Consider the following 23,725-nt stretch of genomic DNA (forward strand, 5'->3'; position numbering starts at 1 on the left):
GTGTTTTGTTGTCAATCGAAGGTTATTCTCCAGAAAACTTGTGCCAGTATGTAGAGATCTCTGAAATAATTATTAGAATTGTTCACTATGTTTACTCTGGCTCCTTAAAACAGTGTCCTCGATGGAATAAAGAAAGCCTAGAGTGATTAATATTTAGTTTTCAAGGTAGTGTAATTATTCTGTAAGTTATAACAATTCTATTCCATGATGTAATGAATGGGTAAAGCATTGATATATGTTTAACATTTTTGCAAGAATATACTGCAATTGTCATCTAACTTTCTTTGAATCCATTCATACATAGCAAGGACTATGGTATTTGTCTGATCTCCTTGACTGTGCATCCAAGCCTGGTTCTCCAAATGGGAATGAAGCATATGTGCTGGTGTGGACTGAGTTATCTGGAATTTCAAGTTTGAAGCATTTAGCCCTTTTTTTCTACACATTTTACAGTTATACCACTGCCCCCCTTTTGCAACTTGCTATGCACTAATTCACACAATTTAGATGGCTTGGGTAATATGATTGCTTTTTTAAGAAAGTTGTATTATGAACCCACCCAAGTTAATTCTAATGCTGTGGTATAAGAGATATTTGGTAACCTGATTCCTTATAGTTTTTGGAAAAGTTCAGCAACATTGTGCTTGGAGTCAACATTTATCCGGTTCATGTATTTATTGCATTCATATTTTAATAGCGTTGAAATATTTTGTCTCTTGTGGCAACACATGTGCATGGACCTATCAGTATAAAGTTTGATCCAACATTTCAAAAAATGATCTAGAAGTCGATAACCTTTGTTTTGGGCCTTCTCTTGATCATCCATATATACTGTAGTTGTTTAGAATGAGAAATGCAGAAAGCAAGACTTTTGAGATGGATTAGTTTATTTGTTACAACATGCTGGAGTGCATTTCAGATTCATGTGCTTAGGAAAAAATATAATTAATTATACCAAAAGCAATTTGTTGTTTGGCATGTTATCTCTATGTCTAATTCTCTTAAGCATAAAATGACTTTGAACTATACACACAATTGCCAATTTGTATCTACTCCTGCTCTAACCCAATCGACACAAGATTACTCTAAATTATCATGAAAAGTTTTCGCCACCCGTAGCAACCCACGGGCATTCAACTAGTACTGTGCTAAGTCTCAGTGGGGGGGACCCACTATCAGCAGATTATCTGGCTTGAACCAGTCCAAAAAGGCGTCAACTGCATTATTGGCCAGTAATGGAAGCGACCATCATTTCGCACCCGGGGGTGGAGATCGAGTGCGTCCGGTTGAAACTTGGAGCGAGCTGAGCTTCCGATCCCCCGCGGAATAAACCATCAGTGGAGGGTTCAGCTAGTGAGTGTAGCCATCAGTCAGTCGACCTCGTCCTCGCCCCGGCCACAAGCAGAAGGCCAACCAACCCCGGCCGCGCCAGCACCTGCGCTGCTGATGCCCGGTTGGGGAAAAAGGGTGACGGGGACGTAGCAGCAAGCAGGGTGTCTGAGGGAGCGAGTGCTTTTGCGTACACGGGATCGGAGAAAAAGAGAGCTCGCGATACGGTCGGCTCCGGAAAAGAAAGCGCGGCAGGGTCGGTACGCACACGCGCTCTTCTTGCTTCTCGGCTAAGCTGCCTTCTCCAAGTGGAAGTGTATGGCGGGGTTGGGGATTTCGGTTGGATGATCCCATTTGGTTTCATGCCTGTTTTCGTCGTTTCCTTCTTGTTGGCCGGACATGTCGAATATGGGGCCGTTTAGTTCCAAAGTCAAAAAATTTTGGATGTCTCGTCGTGTATTTGACCAGATGTCGGGAAGGTTTTTCGGACACTAATTAAAAAACTAATTCCAGAACTCGCTTGGAAACCACGAGACGAATCTTTTGAGGCCTTTGGCCGCAGCATTAGCACATGTGGGTTACTGTAGCAATTATTGCTAATCATGTACTAATTAGGCTTAAAAAAATCGTCTCGTCGTGTACATCCAAACTGTGTAATTAATTTTATTATTTAATTATATTTAGTGTTTCATACATGTGTTTTAAGGGGAGGTGAAATTTTTGGAAACTAAACGGCCCCTATAGAACTCTTTTATGGAGCCTTACTTACACTATTGTATACTAGTGTTGAGTACATAGGTGAGTAGTATACAGAGTATAAAGCAATCACAAGGGTATTTCCCCGATTCAAAAAACGTGTCGTTTTAGGATCCGATTGGTAAAATACTTTTAATTTTGACCATGAATGTATAAAAAAACTGCTTAGATTGACCGTGCAAAATAGATATTGCTAGAACATCATGAAAAATATTATTGTAACATTTTATCATTTAATTTGAGATACCATATATATTTCACGGGAACAATTGGTCTCAAAGCGTCACCTTGTGGAGGTAACTCGCAGAATCTGCTTTGAACAACATATGTTAACTTGAAAAGGAAAAAGCGCCCGATTCTCTCGTGACAGGGCATGTCCATCAAATCACCAACCGCCATGCTTGCTAGTTGCTATTTGGCTGCTATTAACAACTCGTCGTGCCTACCAGTCCTAACTTGACAAGATGAAGCAGAGGAAAAGTTGGCATTGAAGAAAGAGTAGTGTGTGCCACTCCTTTGCCGCTGTTCTGAAGATGAAAGGAGAGAGCAATACAGTGCAAATGGTTACAGGCTTACCACACTAGTATCATTTCAAGGCAGTGCAACTAATAAAGCTCAACAAAAATGTTAGGTTTACCTGCTAAACCCTCTATAAATAGATAGCTGAAAACTACATACCATGTTTTTGTCTTTCGTTCAGGGTAGTACTTTGATTATGTAATAGTGTTACTAGAGCAAAAGCAGCAAGGACACATTTTTCAGACAAAAATCTGATCCTACTACTATGCAAGCTGACCAACCTCTAGGGTAGGTCAATTCCTACCTGCAGGGACCTGCCCAATTATTGTCCTTGTTTCATCAGTGGTCCACAGCTCTAACAATAGTGTTGTTATCCATATCAGAATATGTGGTTTGTGGTCTATGAAACTAGCAATATATACAGAATTTCATAGACTGACCAATGGCCACATGATAGCAGTAGCAGTATAAAAATGGGAGTGTGTCTGCGGTCTGCCTGAAATTGAAGAACTAGCTGTATGCTTGCCAACCACCTCGTTCCATCGGTTGGAAGTCAACAATGCAAAATAGAAACTAAAACATTCATTTTTTTCAATATTTTAAAAAGAAATCACATCTTGATTCTTGCCTCGCGTTACAAATTTTTAATAGACGTGTGAAACAATTGGTACCGACATTTTAATTTTCCTTACAATGACAAACTTGGTTGCCAGATATTGTATCTTATTCTGAACCACGTTACGAAATGATTCTCCATCTTGAAGTCGATCCATATGATGGACTTCAACGGAAATATAGAAAATAGAACCTTAAATTGCCAAAATGAAACAAAAATGCGGCAATAACGAACTCTTCAGCAGGCATTTCAGGATACAGCCTTTTCCTTGTTCATGCTTGTCTGCTTCCCTGTTTTCCAACTATGCCAACTAAATTGACATGTGGAACCCACCATGACCCAAGAACAAGTAGACTGAAGATCTGAGCTCCAGCTCACGACCAGATTGCATTACTTTTTTTTGTTAGTTTGTTTACGACTCCAGATTGCATTATTGTCTGAACTTTCAAGCCCTCAGCCTTGCAGTCCGTACTTGTCCATGATAATCTGCCAAGGATACCTAATTCTAGTCTGACTGATGGCCCTACACATGTACTTATATAATTAAACATTAACCAAACATTCTTCCAAACCAAGCAATACTACGTGGATAATCATGTGGGAAAAATTGATGGTTTTTTTTCCAATGTGGTCCTTACTTTACCATTTTCATTTCAAAAGGACGTTATCCAAGCATCAGTACATATGCTCCTCGAAGATAATAAAGGTGCAAAGTAGACGTAATGTGCAGTGATATTCCTTGCTTAAACCGCGTGGTTAGGAAGTTTCCTTTCACCTTTTAATGGTTCGAATGAAAGAAACCTCCTGGTTTAAAGGTGATGCCAAAAGTAAATAGGTTATGTGCACGGCTAAAAGAAGGTGAAAGATGGCGTTGGATTCGTGTATGCAACCTTTTCATGGTAGGAATTGGACCAAACTTTTAACCTATGAGAATTGGAGTAGTGCTAGTGGTTAGATAACTCTAATCGATAAAGATATGAAGCATTACTATAGGAATATTTTGTAACTTAAGGAAAATCTGAATGGCTGTTCAGTTTATTAGGGTGTGTACTGTGTACCGTCAAAAGCGTATTTCAAAACATTTCTAAATGCATGTTCAGTTCATTAGGAATATTTTGCAATTCTAATCAGTTTATTAGGCGTCGACTAAGGTACTCAAAACATTTCTAAATGCCTGTTCAGTTTATTAGGATGTGTGATGTCAAAACAGTATTTCCATCAAACAGAAACTACTAGCATTTTCCGCCCTCTTCCGGGGTTAACGATGCGGACAAAAGCCGAGGGGTTGGAAATTTGAAATGCCTTGTGGACCAGGGCGAGTACGACCGGTCCGGCGTCTAGCTCAAACCTGTCTCCAAAAATTCCTCACGAACGTGACTACGTAGCGTTCAATACTACACTGGGGTGGGCAGAGCAAAAACATCTCTCAGGCCTTTAGATGAACCGTGTAAAGTTTTTAAAGTGAAATTTTTTATATTTGAAGTATTAAAATAGACTAATCACAAAATTAATTATAGAACTCATTTGTAAATTACAAAACAGATTTATTAAAACTAGTTAATCTGTCATTAGCACATGTTTACTATAACAATTACTGTAGTAAATTAGTGTCTAATTATGACATAATTAGACTCATTAGATTCATCTCGTAATACAAGCAAATCATGTGCCGCACACATTCGATGTGATAATTTTGGAATTTTAAATTTTGCATCTAAACCAGTTCCAGCACCGAAACTTTTAGATGTAACCCTTGTTAGCATACATGCATGCTAGTACTACCTACTAGTCCTGCTTACATTTGAACTGGGAAAAGGTACTAGCAGCAAAAATATCTTTGAAGGCGTGCAGTTTGGCCAAGTGCAGCGCAGCGTCGAGCTTTGCCGTTTACATATATTTTCAACTTCTTCGAGTGTTGAGATTTACTTCCATAAATAGTGTGCTTCCGACATCGTATCCTTCCACTCTGGTACCTGCTGCTCGCTTCCTTTCGTGGAACGCCTATCGATCCTTGTCTGAATGTATTTCGTATGTATTTTTGTCTGAATGTGTTCCTCTTCTGCTTGTTCGCGATGCAGAGTATTGGAAACGGAGGAGGAAGCGCTCGTGCGTCCCCACGTGCCAGGCCGTTGGAGCAGTTTCCCACCCACCAGGGCCGCAACTATACCCCGCTTCCTCCACCTGCACACGCCTCGCTCCTCCCCGCCTCTCCCTCCGGCTCCGCGGGCGACTCGATCATCGCACTCGCATGGTGCCAAGTTTCCTTTTTTTTGAAAAGATGGAGGCAAGTTTTGTTTTCTTCTTCTTCTTCTTTTTTTGAAAATACGTTTTCTTCTTCTTTTTTTTTGTTTTTGAAAAGGAATGGAGCCAAGCCTTGCCGTCCTCCCCAGCAGCAACCCACGACTTGGGCAACAGCACGTAGGCGACGCGCGACTCGACGAGCGCGTATGATTGTTTCTCTATTTCGCTTAGAGTTCAAAAAAGATATCCAAACCACTCCTAATTAATTACTCGTACCGTGCTAATACAAGTGGCAAGAATACCAGTAATGATAATAAAAAAAACTAAAATAAGAAATATTTTGGCGAAAATTGATTAAGCGGAAGGAAGGGGGAGCTAAACTTGCAGGCGTGGAGGACCCCGACGGTAAATACGGTTAAACAAAGGGCGGATTTAAAAAAACACCGTATTAATTAATCGGCTAATCTCTCTCTGTCTCCCTTCCCCACCTCTTTCTCTCTCACCACCCTCCCCCCTCGCGGCGCGGCCTCGCTAGTCGCTCCGCACCTCGTTCCCTCCTCCCTCCCTCCCTCCGCCTCCCCCACCCTTCTCGCTCCGCCCCCCACGCGTCGACGGCCGCCGCGGGAGAATCCCGAGGCCGGGATCGGACCCCCGCCCGCTCGCCGGACTCGCCGCCTCGGCCCTCGCCTCCCTCGCTCTCCGCCTCCGCGCCCAGGTTGGTGGGCCGCGCCGCCCCCCCACCCACTCCTCGTCATTCTCTCGAGATGGGCGCGAACGCCTCGGTTCCTGGTCCCGCGCGTTTCCCTCTCGCCCGTCCTCCTTTTTTTCTTTCTCGTTTGCATCCGTTGCGGAGTTTCTCGGCCCGTGTAGCTTTTGTTGGTAATCTCTTCGTTTGATCTCTCCGTGCTGTTCCCTTTTTCATGGATGGATTTGAGGGTGAATGTGTCGGTGCTGCGTATGGGTGTAAATTGCGCGCTGTTCTAGCGATTCCAGGTTTTCGTGGAGTGGGATTGTGTCGCTGTTTGATTTCGTTGTCTTTCCTTTTTTCTATCTCTCGCTTTTATTTTTTCCTGGATTCGCTGACGAGATCACGAGCTGATTCCCCAATTCGCAGGTCTAATTCGCCCGGCGGCGTAGGAATCCCGTCCTAGATTCGATCGAGGGGCGGCAATGCCGGGCTCCGCATAGCCGGAAATCGGGCGCTGACAGGCACCGCGGCGCCGAGATGGGCCGTTCCGGCGGGCGGCGGCGGGACCGTATGCGATGGAGCAAGCTCTACACCTTTAACTGCTTCAAGGGCCACCACGGGGAAGCCGGCGCCGAGGGGCCATCCTCCGACGGCGCGGGCGCCCTCGGCGGGCCGGGGTTCTCGCGCGTCGTGCACTGCAACAACCCCACCCTGCAGAAGCCGCTCAAGTACCCCACCAACTACATCACCACCACCAAGTACAACATCATCACCTTCTTCCCCAAGGCCATCTTCGAGCAGTTCCGGCGCGTCGCCAACCTCTACTTCCTCCTCACCGCCATCCTCTCTCTCACCCCAGTGTGCCCCTTCTCAGCCGTCAGCATGATCGCGCCCCTAGCCTTTGTTGTCGGGCTCAGCATGCTCAAGGAGGGGTTGGAGGACTGGCGCCGATTCATCCAGGACATGAAGGTGAACAACCGCAAGGTCTCCGTGCACAAGGGCGATGGTGAATTCGTGTATCGGCACTGGGAGGAACTTTGCGTTGGCGATGTGGTCAAGGTCGAGAAGGACCAGTTCTTCCCTGCTGATTTGCTGATGCTGTCCTCGAGCTATGAAGATGGCATTTGCTATGTTGAGACGATGAACCTGGATGGCGAGACGAATCTCAAGGTGAAAAGGTCACTTGAGGCCACGCTGCCGTTGGAAGAAGATGAGTCATTTAAGGATTTCCAGGCAGTGATACGCTGCGAGGATCCCAACCCGAGCTTGTACACATTCACTGGCAACTTTGAGTATGAGAGGCAGGTGTATGCCCTTGATCCATTTCAGATACTTCTCAGGGACTCAAAGCTAAGGAACACATCCTTTATCTATGGAGTGGTCATCTTTACTGGCCATGACAGTAAAGTCATGCAGAATTCAACTGAGTCGCCATCCAAGAGGAGCAGGATTGAGAGGAAGATGGATTTAATCATATACATTCTGTTCACTGTGCTCGTCTTGATATCGCTCATCAGTTCAATCGGTTTTGCTGTGAGGATCAAGTTAGATTTGCCCCACTGGTGGTACTTGCAGCCACAGAACAGCAATAAATTGGATGATCCATCACGCCCTGCTCTTTCTGGGATATTCCATCTAATCACAGCACTCATTCTTTATGGGTATCTGATTCCAATCTCACTGTATGTCTCGATTGAACTCGTAAAGGTATTGCAAGCGCATTTCATTAACCAAGATATTCATATGTTCGATGAAGACACTGGTAATACTGCTCAGGCCCGCACATCAAACTTGAATGAGGAGCTTGGCCAGGTTCATACAGTCTTATCGGATAAAACTGGCACTTTGACCTGCAATCAGATGGACTTCTTGAAGTGTTCGATTGCTGGAGTTTCATATGGTGTGGGTTCAAGTGAAGTTGAAATTGCTGCTGCAAAGCAGATGGCATCAGGTGCTGATGAAAATGACATGCCTTTACAAGATATATGGGAGGAGAACAATGAGGATGAAATCGAGCTGGTAGAAGGAGTCAACTTTAGTGTTGGGAACAACCGAAAACCATCCATAAAAGGCTTCAGTTTTGAGGATGACCGTCTCATGCAAGGGAACTGGACCAAGGAGCCAAATTCTTCCACACTTCTACTCTTCTTCAGGATACTTGCTCTGTGTCACACAGCGATACCAGAGATAAATGAGGCAACTGGTTCTATTGCCTATGAAGCAGAATCACCTGATGAGGGTGCTTTTCTTGTGGCGGCCAGGGAATTTGGGTTTGAATTTTTCAAGCGAACACAATCAAGCGTCTTTGTCAGGGAGAAACACACTTCTTCACAGGGCACAATCGAGAGGTTACACACCAGTATTTGCTATTCTGTATGTGCTTATTGTTCCTGTTCCTTATTATTTATTTGTCATAATGTGTAAGTATAATTTTAGGGAGTTCAAGATTCTTAATCTATTGGAATTCAATAGCAAAAGAAAACGGATGACAGTAATTCTGAAGGATGAAGATGATCAAATTCTTCTTTTTTGCAAAGGAGCAGACAGGTAGGACTTCTGTACCTTTTTTTTTTCCTTTGGTGATGCTTATATACGAATTAATTTTAGCTAAGCCTCAGGCCATCTGCATTGATATTTTGATGTTTTATTTGTTAAAGTGATAGCTTAAAAGTCCATCTTAAGTAGTAAATAAAAAAACCCGACCTGCGGGGGGAAGACTGTCCCACGGCATTGCACTAAGAAAGAAATCTCAGCCAAAGCCAGCCGTGAAAAAACCCCGGACCCCAGCTTCACCCTATAGGGCCGCACCGTAACCTGTGCCGACCACGACCCACTGGGTTAGCGACCACTGCAACTACCCCCTGGTAGGAAGGCCCAAACCAACCACATGTGCCACAGGCCAGCGACCTGCCACTATTTTTCAGGTTGCCAGCATTTTTTTTTTTGGTGCTGCCACCAGGATTTGAGCCCTGGTTGGTGTCTTCCTCAACTGGGAAGCTTACCGCTACACTGCAGGAGTGTTGGCTCTTAAGTAGTAAACTGTACATTTGATTATTTACAAGGTTCTGTCAACATGTTTGGCTGTCTATATTTGCTACTTTTCACCTCAGCTTGACTATCATTTTCTTGTTCTTTGTTCCCAATTAAACAGCATCATATTTGATAGACTGGCCAAAAACGGAAGGATGTATGAAGTTGATACGACCAGGCATCTGAATGATTATGGTGAGGCAGGCCTGCGAACGTTAGCTTTATCATATAGGGTGCTTGAGGAATCAGAGTATTCTTTTTGGAATGCTGAGTTTGTTAAAGCAAAGACCTCTATTGGGCCTGATAGAGAGTTGCAACTTGAACGAGTCTCTGATTTGATTGAAAGAGAGTTGATCCTTGTCGGTGCAACTGCAGTAGAGGACAAATTACAAAAAGGGGTAAAAAAAATATCGATCGACATTTCACATGCTATTACTTGCATTGAGTTTTTCTAATTTCCGTGTTATGCCGTGTGCTGTATTCAGGTTCCTCAGTGCATAGATCGTTTGGCACAAGCAGGTCTCAAGATCTGGGTTCTGACAGGTGATAAGATGGAAACTGCAATTAACATCGGGTATGCTGCTGCCAAGTGGAAAATTTTCCAGCACAAACATATTAGTTGTGAATAATAGTTTATGATGTTTCCTTTTCTTTTTCAGATATGCATGCAGTTTGTTAAGGCAAGGCATGAAACAGATATGTTTGTCCATACCCACTGGTGATCAGGTGGCCCAAGATGCAAAGAAGGTATGTTTGCACAACTTTTTTTTTACTGCAGTTTTCTTTTTCACTGTACGCGGCTTTAATCTACATGGTTATTCTGTTTATGATGGGCTTTGATTTCATCTTTGACAACTGAGCAGGCTGCAAAGGAGAGTCTCCTGTCACAAATAGCCAATGGGTCACAAATGGTCAAACTCGAGAAAGATCCAGATGCAGCATTTGCTCTAGTTATTGATGGAAAAGCTCTGGCATTTGCTTTGGAGGACGACATGAAGCACATGTTCTTGAACCTGGCAATAGAGTGTGCTTCTGTCATATGTTGCCGTGTGTCTCCAAAGCAGAAAGCACTGGTAGCTTAATCTGTTGCCAACAGAATATCTGTGTTTGCTATATAAAACAATGTTGAGTTTGCTCTCCTTCACTTTGTAGGTGACTCGACTTGTCAAAGAAGGTGTAGGACAAACCACTTTAGCAATAGGTGATGGTGCAAATGATGTGGGCATGATTCAAGAAGCTGATATTGGAGTTGGTATAAGTGGGGTAGAGGGCATGCAGGTCAGTTGATCAGGTTATCTAGTGCAAGTGTTACTTTTAGATAACACCAAGGATTGGTGACTACGTATGACTAATGTTGGTTCTTTTGCTTTACCAGGCAGTGATGGCTAGTGATTTTTCAATTTCTCAATTTCGGTTTCTTGAGCGACTTCTTGTCGTCCATGGACATTGGTGCTACAAGAGAATTGCCCAAATGGTGCTTCCTGAAGCACTTTTATTTCTTACATTTCATTGCATTTTATTCCAAAATATTCCTGTATATTTTAAGTGTCTTTACCAAGTCTTCTTTTCATTGAATTGCAGATCTGCTACTTCTTTTACAAGAATATTGCCTTTGGGCTTACAATATTTTACTTTGAGGCGTTTGCTGGGTTTTCTGGGCAATCTGTATACGATGATTGGTTTATGTTGCTTTTCAATGTTGTTCTTACCTCGCTTCCTGTTATATCACTTGGAGTGTTTGAGCAAGATGTTTCTTCTGAAATCTGCTTACAGGTATATGATAGAACAGCTGACTTATTTTAACCATTGCTTTGGCATGTTTAGAATTGAAAAGAAAGCTTTGTCCTGGAATGTGGGGGTGCCGTTAAGACTAAAGAAACTAGTGAATTAGTGGAAACCCAAAAAATCACTTGCTAAACCTTGTTTCTTGAGAGCCACAGTCTAATAGAACCACAATCACTTGTGACTGGGTGATCAGAAGATTATTTTGCACTCAGATGTTTATCATGTGTTCCTTCTTGGGCTAGCTCGCATGGCGCACCGAGTATAAAAACACAATGATTTGATCTGGCTAAGAATATATAAGGAAACTAAAAAAAATCATGAATCTTCCTTCAATCAACAATAACTCGATTGTTCATGTTACTATGATTTGTATTGTTTTGGTTAGGCATATATCGACCTTTGGCTCTCCTTTCATGCCAACTATTTTTTGTATGAATCAAATGCTATTACTGTTAAGGGTATAAGTGTCATTGTACTAGTCTAGGGTTTGGGGTCTCCTCTTGTATATATAGCCCTTTGGGCATATCTCAATACAATTGACCAGTTCACTTCTCCTTCCCCTCTTCCATTCGTGACATGGAATCAGAGCAGGCCTCGATCTAAGTCCACCACCCTCGTCATCCCGCTGCGCTGCCCCTGGGAGCATCGATCTTGCTCCTGGGGGCGGCATCTCTGTCAAGCCCCAAACCCATTTTCCTTTCCAGTTTGAGTCACAGCAGCAGCAAGAGAGCAGTGTACCCATTTTTTTCCCCCGTCGGGCGCCGTCGTCCGCCCAGTTCAGCTCCGCCCCACCGTCGTCCCGTCGCCGCTTTGCCTCCTCCGCCGGCGCATCGTCTCCGCCCCGTCACGGCCCGTCCTGTTGCAGAGCCCGCCGTCCGCCCGTCGCGGCGGCCTCCGCCGTCGCGGATCCACCCGTTGCGGAGCCGCCGGCCGCCTGGCCAGCTGCCATCGTCGTGGATCCGGCCGTCCCCGCCCGTCGCGGCCCGTTGCGGCGTCCGTCCCCGCCGGCTCGTCCTCGCGTCTGCGCGCCTCCACCCGCTCCGCCCGCGCGTCCGCGGCCGTCCGTGCGCGCCGCGCGTCCGCGGCCCGCCTTCCTCTGTTCGCGTGCGCCGCTCATCGCTCGCGGCCGTCCGCGCCTCTTCACTTTGCCGCCTGTCGCGGCCATCCTCATCCCTGTCCGGCCGCCCTCCCGATGCCCCTGCGGCTTCCTGCCCATAGTCACAGGATTCGGAGTCGATGCCTCGTCCCTCGACCCGGGAACGTCGTTCCGATTCGAGGGTCGGGGTCGAAGAGGGTCAGTGTCCCATTCAAGGTTGGATCGTGTCCCGGTTTGAAAGGGGTCGCAGCCCCATTGCTATCAGATTTAATTGGGATAAGGAGGTTAAGGACAGTGGATTGGTGTGGTTTTTGTTAGACAATGAGCTGAGTACGTGTAGCACGGTCTAAATGTACTCTTTTATATGTTTCTTATATGCTTGTGCAGATTAATTTCTTCATTAGTAGCACATATAGTTTTTGTCTTTATCGACCCGAAGATATCGACCCCGATGAATTAGGGTCGCGTTCCACATAATAATTTATCGTTCCATAGATGTATACCCCTTCGTACCACAATTTTATAAAATGACGACCCTCGACCCTCGACCCCGTTCCTCGACCCGGTCGACCCAGGAACTTTGTGACTATGTTCCTGCCGCCATCCGTGCGCCTGTCTCTGCTGCTCTGCCCAGAGGCAGAGCTCTGTTCTACCGCTGCTCAGGTTTGGATAGAGGGCACTGGAAGACATTTTTTTTTTGGTGTTGGGCCACATGTTCATGGGTGCAGCTGCACTTGGGCCTACACTATAACCTCTGGCTGGGCTGTGAGGGCTGAGATGCTAATTTCAGTAGCCACACTGGTTCAAATTGGTGACTTATCTGCAGTTTTATCCATCTCATGCTGCTGAAATTTATCTTTTGATTGTGTTTACTGCTATCTGTCTGCTGCTAGGCTGCTTCCATCCATAGTTCGCTTTTGCTTGTTGCTTGCTGCTGCCTCTATCCATAGTATAATGTCATATTCATCCAAGTCAGTCTCAATCCAAGTCCAGATACATTTCTCGAGTTCATCAATGCCGTGCGTGTCCACATATTCAAGTTGTCAGTCAGCCATCTTCTTTGCTTTATGGTTAGTTGAGTCCTGTCGATTTGGCTAATCTTATCATCGTCATTGTGGTGCGACAATGCCCTCTTGATCCCTTTCGGAGCCGTCTTGCTCCACATCATTGATCAATGGCTGTCCATTTATCGTCATCACCTTCCTGTCTCGCCACTTGCCGTCTTGCAGTGGTGATTTCTATCTTTGGCTGGTTTGACACATTTCACTATTCTTGTCGAGTTTAAAGTCTCCAACGCAAAGTTCAAGTTTGAAGAGTTGACGTACTGGTTTGTGAAGACTCGGGCTATTTGCTGAAGTACGGTTGTGAAGGCAATACCCTCTTGTGGAGGAGCATTTTCTACATCGACAAGTTCAAGAGTTGCACGCTTTGATGCCGTCTTTGATTTTGGACTTCGGATGTATCAATTTCATATTTCTGTTTAAGTCTAGTAATTAGTATCAACTCTTCAAATGCAACGTCATTGCATTCACGTTGCATTTGAGAGGGGGTGTTAAGGGTATAAGTGTCATTGTACTAGTCTAGGGTTTGGGGTCTCCTCTTGTATATATAGCCCTTTGGGCATATCTCAATACAACTGACCAGTTCACTTCTCCTTCCCCTCTTCCATTCGTGACAATTACCATCAAAAGATAGTTTCAGAATTAGAAATGGTTTGGCGTAGTTTCAGAATTAGAAATGGTTTGGCGTGCATTGAATACTTCTCATTCTATATTCAGTAGAATTCTGTCCCAGTAGTTAGATTATCTGCTTCAGGTATTCATGCACTCAAATAAAGTGCACAACTAACTATATGGTGCCTTTGTGGATACTATTGTAAAAATAGCTTTGAAATACACAACAAATTGTAGCGAGTTAAATTATCTCAATTGTTGATGTTATGTCGGGGAACTTGACTGATGTTTTCAACATGTCTGAAACATCCCACATATTTAGTTTTTTATACAATTTAATGCAAATTTATGTGGTTTGATGTCTTCCTTCAAGTAGTTTATCTACCATAGCATCTACTCCTTTGATTGTTGTCAACATTGCTGCTTTCTAACTTCTTCATATATCTATACTGACATGGCATGACGTGCATTTTGCAGTTCCCAGCACTATATCAGCAAGGGCCAAAGAATCTTTTCTTTGATTGGTACCGGATCCTAGGATGGATGGCGAATGGCCTCTACTCATCTTTGGCCATATTCTTCCTCAACCTCTGCATATTCTATGATCAGGCAATTCGTGCTGGAGGGCAGACTGCGGACATGGCTGCAGTGGGAACTACCATGTTCACCTGCATCATCTGGGCTGTCAACATGCAGATTGCTCTAACAATGAGCCATTTCACATGGATTCAACATCTCTTTGTATGGGGCAGCATAACAACTTGGTATCTCTTCATCCTTGCCTACGGGATGACACTGAGGTCCCGTGACAACTATCAGATCTTGTTGGAAGTCCTTGGGCCAGCTCCTATATACTGGGCAGCAACGCTTCTGGTAACTGCTGCTTGCAACATCCCCTACCTGATTCACATATCCTACCAGAGATCATGCAATCCACTTGATCACCATGTGATTCAAGAGATCAAGTACCTAAAGAAAGATGTCGAAGACCAGACAATGTGGAAGAGGGAGCGGTCTAAGGCCAGGCAGAAGACGAAGATTGGTTTCACCGCTAGGGTCGATGCGAAGATCAAGCAGATCAAGGGGAAATTGCATAAGAAAGGTCAATCCGGCCCATCCCTAACGATTCATACAGTATCATAGGAAATCTTGGTCACCTGACAGTCTCGTCGACAGTAGTTGCCACTTCGTTTGCTCCTGCAAAGCAGTGGTTTTAGCTTCATTGAGCAATATAGCGAAATTCTTTTCTTTTTTCTATTTCTTTATTTCTTCCCTGGGATATTTTTTCTCTCTCTCCATTTGTGTAAGAAATGTTGGGGGTGTAATTGGTGGTGTTCACCCTAGTAGAAGCTCCAAAGCCAGCCGTGTAAAAAGTATAGCTCCGTTCAGTTGGGAAAACAACCTATTGAGATAGCTAACAACATATGTATATCTGCAATTTTGATTGTTGCCTATTCATGTATTGTAGTTGTTTGACATCCATGTTTACTGTGGACTGTGGCGCTGATAATAGTATTCTGTTCTTATAGTCTGCAGTCTATATAGAAGGTTATGCACTCTACTCGTGCTAGGCATGATGTTGCCTCACCTAGCCAAACTGTTGGTAGCAAGTATACAATACTATCTGAAAGTTGCCGAGTTTGGGTTTTCATAAGTGACTCGACACTTCCCATTTTGAAGTTCAAAGACAAAGAAGTTAATTGAAGTTATAGTGTGTGTTCAATTAATTGCCAAACTTTAATAAGTCTAAACTTCTCGCTATAGTCACTAATTGATTGTTCTTCACCACAGTTCAAGTCTACTTCTAGTAAATTGTATCATGATGTTATGTACAACTACTCAATGCATTAGGCCAATTTAAGTACAGGTTTTAGGAGCATCTCCATCAATAGTGCTCACTTACCCCGTACTTTTAATATAATGGGGTGTCCTTCCTTGTTCTTCTCATTTTATTCATCTGTCACCTGACCTACACCTCCCCCCCCCCCCTCTGGCCATTTGGTTATAGAAATACCGATAGGGGTAAAATGGTCCTTTCATGTGGTTGTTAATACCATTAACACTCAAAACTGACGGAAGGGTCGGGTAAGGGAAGAAACGAAGTTAAGTTGTTATATAGGGAACTTATGAAAAAAAGGGCCAAGTTAGGTTTAGGTAAATTTGGTAGGGTTGTATATGTAATTTTCTCAAAGAAAATTATGGAATTCCTAAGCACCTTCTGACACTGGCGGAGCTTGAACTCGAATTTCAAACAAATAAGGGGGGGCACTCTTTTGCTACAGTAATAAACCGTATCCATTTTGCTATTCACATAGTGGGAATTTTCATTGGCCAGGCCCCCTGGCCCCAATGAAGCTCCGCCCTTGCCTTCTGAGTAATTTCTCCTTCATCTGTCAATCATTTTTTGTTTAGTCGGCCTGTTTCCTCTAAAAGTTGATGTTTTGTTTTGTCGGCCCAGTTCGTCACTAGGCCGTCCGCGGAGGATGAAGCAGCTCGGCCCAACGCGTGCATAGGAGATGAAATGTGCAAGGTTTCCGCGGTTTTTTTTATTTCTATATTTTTTATTTCTATATTTTTTATTTCCGTTTTTTACAAAAATATATTTTCGATATGAAAATTTACAAAAATATACCCCGGCCGCCCAGCTGCCTTTGCTTTTGTTGAGAATGAGAACACAGAGAGCTGGTACTGGTTCCTTGAACGTGTGAAGATTCACGTTGTTGCTGGAAGGCCTGATGTTTGCCTCATCAGTGACAGACATGCTGGTCTTCTAGCAGCAATAAGGCAACTACATGAAGGAGTCGAGGACAGCCTCCTCTATGACTAGATGTTGTGAGTAGGTGGTGCATAAGGCATATGTGTGCAAACTTTTATGAGCGCTTCAAGAATAAGGAACTTATGAATTTGTTCAAGAGATTGTGTACTCAGAATCAGCAGCGGAAGTTTGATGCATTGTGGCAGGTGCTAGATAACTTGTGCGCCGAGCTGCTAAAGGAACAGGCCTCAACCTCCAGCCGGAGACGTTTCACACAGTGGATTAAGGATCCACCTAAGGAGAAGTGGTCAATTCTATACGACACTGGTGGTCGTCAATATGGGATCGAGACAACCAACCACGCAGAGTGTTACAATATGGTAATGCGTCATGTTCGTGGATTTCCTCTTGTTGGCATAGTTGAATTCATCATATACGGATGCACAAGGTACCTCAGAGAGCGGTACCAGGCAGCTGTTGTCTTACTTAATGATCCAGGTGTGATTTTTTTAATAGGGTCACTAACTACATGAAAGAAAAGATTGAAAAGGCTCAATATCACAGAGTGGTCTCCATGGGCACAAAGGATCAAAGGTTTGAGGTTTCATGCAAGGACAGGACATGGCAGGGTGTCCGCAGACAAAGGGTCGTTCAGGATTGCTTGATAACGCCGGAAGGCAAGGTTTTTTGCAGATGCAAGAAGCCACATCTTCTTCACTTACCATGCTCCCATGTCATTGCGGCATGTTCAGAATCTGGGTTGGATCCTGGGGTTTTTGTTTCACAATATTACAGAAAAGAAACCGATGTGCACACTTGGGGCCATGAGATATATGGCATAGGCAGTCTGGGATCATTCACTACACCAAATATCTCTCCAATGTACATTCCCAATCCAGATGCTATGAGAGGGGTAGGTCGACGGCGGACACTTCGTATCCGTAACGGAATGGATGAGTCTGAGACAGGAAAGAAGAAAAAAAGATGCAACCTGTGTGGAGCAGATGGTCACACTTACAAGAAGTGCCCTAAAATGCAAGAAGATAATGCTGGTGCTGAGGTTGGACCTTCTGGAAATCCCAACGATGGATTGCCTCCGGATTTTGGAGCCCGTCGCGTCTAGATTTTGTTATGTGTGCATATGTATTTGAACCAGATGTCTGGATATGTATTCCGATCTGTATGTGATAATTACATTTCGTTATGTATGAATATGTATTTGCACCAGATTGTAGCATGTAATATTACGAAGTTATTTGTGTAGTAACATTTCTTGGTTGTACTTTTAAATGTGTAGGTTGGTTAAATTATATTGCTCGCTTGGGTTTTGAAAGCTTTATTTGAATTGTTCTGTGTTTTGCTTGATGGTTTGTTACTGGTTGACCAGATGGGATTGCAGAGAAGAAAATCAAGATAAGAGCATCCGTAAAGGAGAAAGGCATCATCATCTGAAGGCAAGTTCCTTCGGTAGCAAAAGAAAAAGTTTCTGTAATTAATATTCCTTAGAGTTGTTCTGTACTTTTCAACTCTCCTTGAAGAATTATGAAAAGAAAAATCAAAGACTCCACTTGTACAAGATGAGAAGTGTTCATGCATTTAATAGAGTTTCCACTGTACGCTCCCTGATTATATATATGATGGCTGGAAGAACAATCCAAGAACACAGAAGAGAGTGGTAACTCAAAATTCATATCTCACTGGAAAAACTGGAAAGTGTACTGAAAATAGAAGGGTAGTTACGAATCATAAATTTTCGGTTTGCAATACAGTTTTGTAAACAATGCTACGATTACAAAGCAGAGGCCTAAGCCGTTCGTACTACTAGATACTTGAACAATGAAAAAGCATGGCATGTGCAACCCGATAACCTCGTGTTGTGAGTAAACCTAACATGCCTTAGGAAATGTAAAATGTCGGGATTACATGGTGATGCTTTACTGAGTGCACCGGGGATATTTTCCCTTCCTAATAGCTTCAGACCCTGCTTCCTTAGCACGGCGGGCCCTCTCTCGCTTCCTCTCCCTATCAGCTTCACGTTCTTCTGCCTTCTGACGTTCCACTTCTGCAATCCTCTCCTGAATCTCTTCCTGGTTTTTTTTGCGCTTCTCCTCCATCTGTTCTTCATGCAGCATTCGTTGCCACCTTTGTACAGCCCACCTTGCTTGATGCTCCACGTGGTCATTATCCTGCTGAGATTGCTCGGTGTCTAACCACTGCACGAAATCACATAGAGGCGGTGGAGTCTTTCCCCAAATCATGTTAGAAGTCATTACTAGATCTGAAAGTGACAAACTCTGATAGTGTTTTGTAGTATCTTTGCTCGGTCCTTGCCGTAATGCTTGGGCGGGTCGTACTCGTAATTCTCGCACATGAAGAATCTCTTGCCAAAGTCGTCCCCCAAAACCCTTAATTTCATTAGTTTGCACAAGGATCCGCAAAAACACATAGGCACCTGGACTACTTGGGGGACTGTTTCCGTCACCTTATTCCATGGAATGTACGTGGATCCTGAGGATGCCATGGTGTTGAGCCCTGGTAATCACAAGTAATCAATCAGATTGCTAATATACTATATCAACGCTAATCATTATCAATAACTAGACCTAAATGTACCACTAATCACTCCTAATAATAATTAAACTGATAGCTAAACTATTTTCTAATATTTTCTAAAATTTTTCTAACATTTTCTATAATTTTCTAACATTTTCTACAATTTTCTAATATTATCTTGCATTTTTTGATTTTCTAATACTTGTCTAATAATTTTCTAGTATTTTCTAATACTAAATCTAACACTAAATGTACTATATCAACGCTAATCACTATAAGTAACTGCACCTAAATGTACCACTAATCACTCCTAACAATAATTGAACTGATTGCTAATCTACTGTTAAAAAATAATTACAACATAATCTATTTATAAAATGTAGAAAATTTTAGTTACCTAAAGTCGCCGGCTTGAAAATCCGACAGGGCTTCACCGCTTTGCCTCTCCCTCACCTCTCCCTCTCTTTTCTTTTTTTCTGGATTTTTAGTAAGCCAAATGGGGGGTGAGGGGCAGCCAACACCTTATATAGGGGTGGGGGGCCGGTCGCCCAGCTGCCGGGCGGCCAGGGGGTCCGGCCGCCCGGCAGCCGGGCGACCGGCCCTAGGGACCTGTCTGCAATTATTTTTCATGTTTTTTTTCGGATAAGCCCCTGCCGCCCGGCTGCCGGGCGGCCCGGTCCCGGCCGCCCGGCAGCTGGGCGGCCGGGGTATATTTCTGTAAATTTTCATATCGAAAATATATTTTTATAAAAAACGGAAATAAAAAATATAAAAATAAAAAACCGCCAAGGTTTCCCATTATTTGTTACAACATCTGATATTTAAAATGGTATTCCGTGGGTGCTTTTTTTCAAATGGGTCCAAAATTGGTAACTTTTGTTTCTTGTTATTGTTATTCGGACGAGTACTTATTTTGTGATGTACATTTTTATGTACTACTATCATGCGATTCTCAGTCTTGCCTATCAGTTGTGATCGTGGATCTAAGCTCTCTCCAGTGTAGTACTGTGGTCGGAGATCGGAGCTTTCTCTCTTGTGTAGTAGTGTCTCGATCAGCCTAATCACTAGGCACGCATTACTAAATTTGGCCTAGGTATCAATCTAATCACCAAATATCGTGAAAATAGTAGGGTAAATTCAAATACTTTAGGGGTTAAAGTAATTATAATTTTAGGCATGTTTCATTTGGTGGAACTTTGCCTATTCAGATTTGAATCACTATCACTAACTCAGCATAGGTGCTCGTATATTTTTTGATTTATTTGAACAACTAATGGTGATATCCTATCGATGGTTGGGGACAATATGCTCATGTAAGACACGTCTAGTGGCTCTATCAGTCAATATTAAGATCTGCCAGTCAAGTCTATTTGATGTGCTCATATGAATACTTTGTGTGTTGTGCTCGTAGAGGTGAACATGGAATCGATTTCAAGAAAGTATGAGGGTTTTTATATAAAATCTCCACAGCAATGTTCACAGAGGTGCCTTGCGAGTTGAAAACCAAGGGGGTGCCTTGCGAGTTGAAAATCATGAGGGCTTTTTTGGAACACTGCTAGACGTCGTTGCTCCAGTCGACATGCGTCCAATTTTTTGCGCGCAGTGTAGAGGGAGCAGCAAATCAGGGTAGGTTTTAATATCAACCTGATTGTATAGATGTCTAAGCTTCTTTTTTGCATATTTAAACTATTTATATTTAACTTATAGAACTTCACACTTGTTTGTTAAATTTATGACTTGGTTTCTTAATTTTATTGTTGTGCACCGAATTTGTCGATTTTTTTTTTGAATTATCATATATATATAATACCAAATTATATATAAAAATTATTGCGGCATACCCAATAATAAAACGGAAATCCTACTCGAAGAGGGCTATCTATTTATTCTTATTGGGAGAGCCCTCCTAATCGCCGTCCATCATATGTTCTACATTCTACGGGCCATGCGCTTTTGACATTTTGCTTCTCTCTCTCCCATAACTTTTCCCCATCCAGCGATCCGAAGGAGACGAGGCCCGGATCCACGACAGAGGGAGGCGCGGCGTGGGCAGTGAAGGCGTGGCGCTGGCTGCGGATTCGGTGCGCCGCTGCCCGCCGGATGGATTCCACGCACGCTCCTCACCGGGGGAGTCCACGCGCCGCTCCTCGCTGGCAGGAGTCCACCCGCCCATCCCTGCCGACATTCTTCGACGCGCCGCACCACGTGCTTGGGGAAGCGAGGCACGATGAGTGGAGCCAATGAGCCATACCACGACGAGGCGAGCATACGCTCGGCGAGCGGATCCAGGGGAGGCGATACACCACGTGCGAGGGAGGTGATGTGCAGCGAGTGTAGTCGCCGCGCCGCCCCGTGCCGAGACAAGGTGATCCGCGGTGGTGTTGGATCTCGACTATTCCGCAGCAATCGAGGGGAGTCTCCTGTCTCCGGCAAGGCTGCACGCGAAGGCGCCGGACCTGGGCGATTTCAGTAACTTCATCTCACAGGTTGTAATCGATTAAGCCCATTTCATGCTTGTCTACATTTTTGACATGTTCATCTTCTTCTTTTTTTGCTTAGATGTTTATTTTATTCTGCATAGTTTCTCTAGGGTTTCCTGATTAACGTGGTCTCCGAATTTTTTGCTAACCCCCATCTAGCTTATACATGCTCAAATAGAATCTTATGTTACATTAGGATTTTTTGTAGCATCTGGCTGCATTATGTTGTAATCAGCACCTTGCACTCAACCCTTCAAGTGGTTTTAGGTTCAAAGTGGGTTTTCATGGTATTTGGCTTGTTATGTTTATTTTTTAGTTTTGTTCTGTATAAATTGTTTTTAAGTTACCAATGGTGTGCATATAGAGTTGCTTTTTGGCTAATCAAACTGGATTTGGGTTTGTTCTGCACACTGACCTCCGCTTTGTTAGGTGCAATTAGGCAGCAAACAAGTAATTTCGGTGCTTTTCTTATTCAGAACTATGTTTCTCTATTTTTTCCTCCAGTGTCAACAGTAACCATGCATAATACTTTTGATGTGTTTTATATCTGCATGATCTTTTTATATCATGTAAACAGAGAAACTTGTCAAGGTTAGGTGTATTTGTATTTTTGAAAAGTTAATCTGTCATTAATAGTAGTTGTGATCACAATGTTTCTGTGCCGAAAGTAACTTGTCAGAATTTATATCAACAACGAAGTATCTTATTAATATTCACATGCGAAAGAGAAGTAATCTGCAATGATTTAAACATTATAGGAAGTAACTTCTCGATTCAATAGAGAGGGTAGTTTTTTTTGTGGTTACTCAAATGACATGATAACTACAATATTTTTTTGAAAAAATAGGAAAACTTAAATTCCAGTTACCCACCATTCTTCTTAAAATGCAACCACATCTTTTTCAAATGATATGTAATGTAAAGTTTGCTTTTACTCATGACTGTTGTTTAGGTGCACCTAGCGCAGTTCCATGTTAGAAGCCCCCTTTTTCAACTCTTTGATTTTGGTCCGTACTGGAAAACAGTTTCTTCACAAATACTACTAATGCATCAGTTATTTTAGCTCATATAGATAGATATAGATTTTGCACTTGTAAAATAACAATTATATGCAGATAATCTTTTACCATGCTTACATTTTATTCATCATTTAATTATGTTAGCAATAGCCTTGTTCTGATTATTATCCGATGATTTTTTAGCAAAAATAGGATGTAGCTCATTCTTTTTTCTATGTTTTAAATAAATTAGCATGGAGCCTGTCACTATAAATCTAGTTTAGGAAGAAACTTATCATTTATTGATGAGTTAGAAAGTAACTTGTCTCCTGATTGCGCCAGATAGGAAGTAACTTTATCATTTATTGACATGAGTTAGAAAGTAACTTCCTCTGATTTGCGCCACATAGGAAGTAACTTTTATCATTTTTCAACATGAGATTGAAAGTAACTTGTCCATGATTTGCGAAGAAACTTATCATTGTCTTCACATGAGGCCAGCTGCGGCGAGGAGCCCGGAGCAGACACGCGGCCACTAACGCACAATGGAGGCTTCTCTCTGCACCACACCAGTAGGAAGGGACAGCGACAGGCTGAAGCGCGGAGTCAAAATGCAGTGGCGACGTTGAGCAGAGGTGCTGCACCACTCATCGGTAAGGGGCACACAGGGCCCTGTTTGGTTTTTTTAGCATAAGTAGCACACAAATTTTTGACCAATAATTAGGGTTACTAAATAAAGGCAATTTACAAAACTAACTCCATAACCCTGCGCTACTTCGCGAGACGAACCTAATGAGGCCTTTGACCGCACGATTAGAGGATGGTACTGTAGCATCACTGTAGCCAATCATCGATTAATTACTGTCATTAGATTCGTCGTGAAAAGTTACACCCATCCGTGAAAAGGTTTTGCAAATAAACTTCGTTTAGTACTCCATACATGTGAGATTCTTTTCTCGGAAATCGTGTGCTATGCTATGATAGGGAAATGGCCAGGGTAGCGGGAGGTGAAGCTCCGCTGACACATTGAGAAAGAGGCGATTCGAAGCAAGGACATGCTTTAATTCTGTGCAAGGGCTACTCGAGATCTCCAAAATGAGTCAGGTGATTTTCCGGTTTTTCTAATGAGGCGCAACGAATTAATTAATCCATCGCAACCATTCTTCTTCTACTCATGCCTATCATTTTATACTTAGTTTTTGGGCA

The 23,725-nt window shown here is 43.2% G+C and overlaps 1 protein-coding gene across 1 annotated transcript; it reads left to right on the forward strand.

Annotated features, from left to right (window-relative positions):
• Positions 1-5,983: 5,983 nt before the first annotated feature.
• On the forward strand, positions 5,984-15,221 carry LOC120703700 (probable phospholipid-transporting ATPase 4). Its single transcript, XM_039987854.1, has 11 exons — positions 5,984-6,176; positions 6,576-8,497; positions 8,586-8,696; positions 9,301-9,577; positions 9,665-9,753; positions 9,839-9,926; positions 10,043-10,252; positions 10,332-10,457; positions 10,555-10,653; positions 10,761-10,952; positions 14,211-15,221. Exons 2-11 carry the CDS (start codon positions 6,687-6,689, stop codon positions 14,874-14,876), a joined length of 3,669 nt encoding a protein of 1,222 aa, XP_039843788.1. The 5' UTR covers positions 5,984-6,176; positions 6,576-6,686; the 3' UTR covers positions 14,877-15,221.
• The last annotated feature ends 8,504 nt before the right edge of the window (positions 15,222-23,725 follow it).

This window comes from Panicum virgatum, chromosome 4K, assembly GCF_016808335.1.
Source record: "Panicum virgatum strain AP13 chromosome 4K, P.virgatum_v5, whole genome shotgun sequence".
In the NCBI taxonomy this organism is placed as follows: Eukaryota; Viridiplantae; Streptophyta; class Magnoliopsida; order Poales; family Poaceae; genus Panicum; species Panicum virgatum.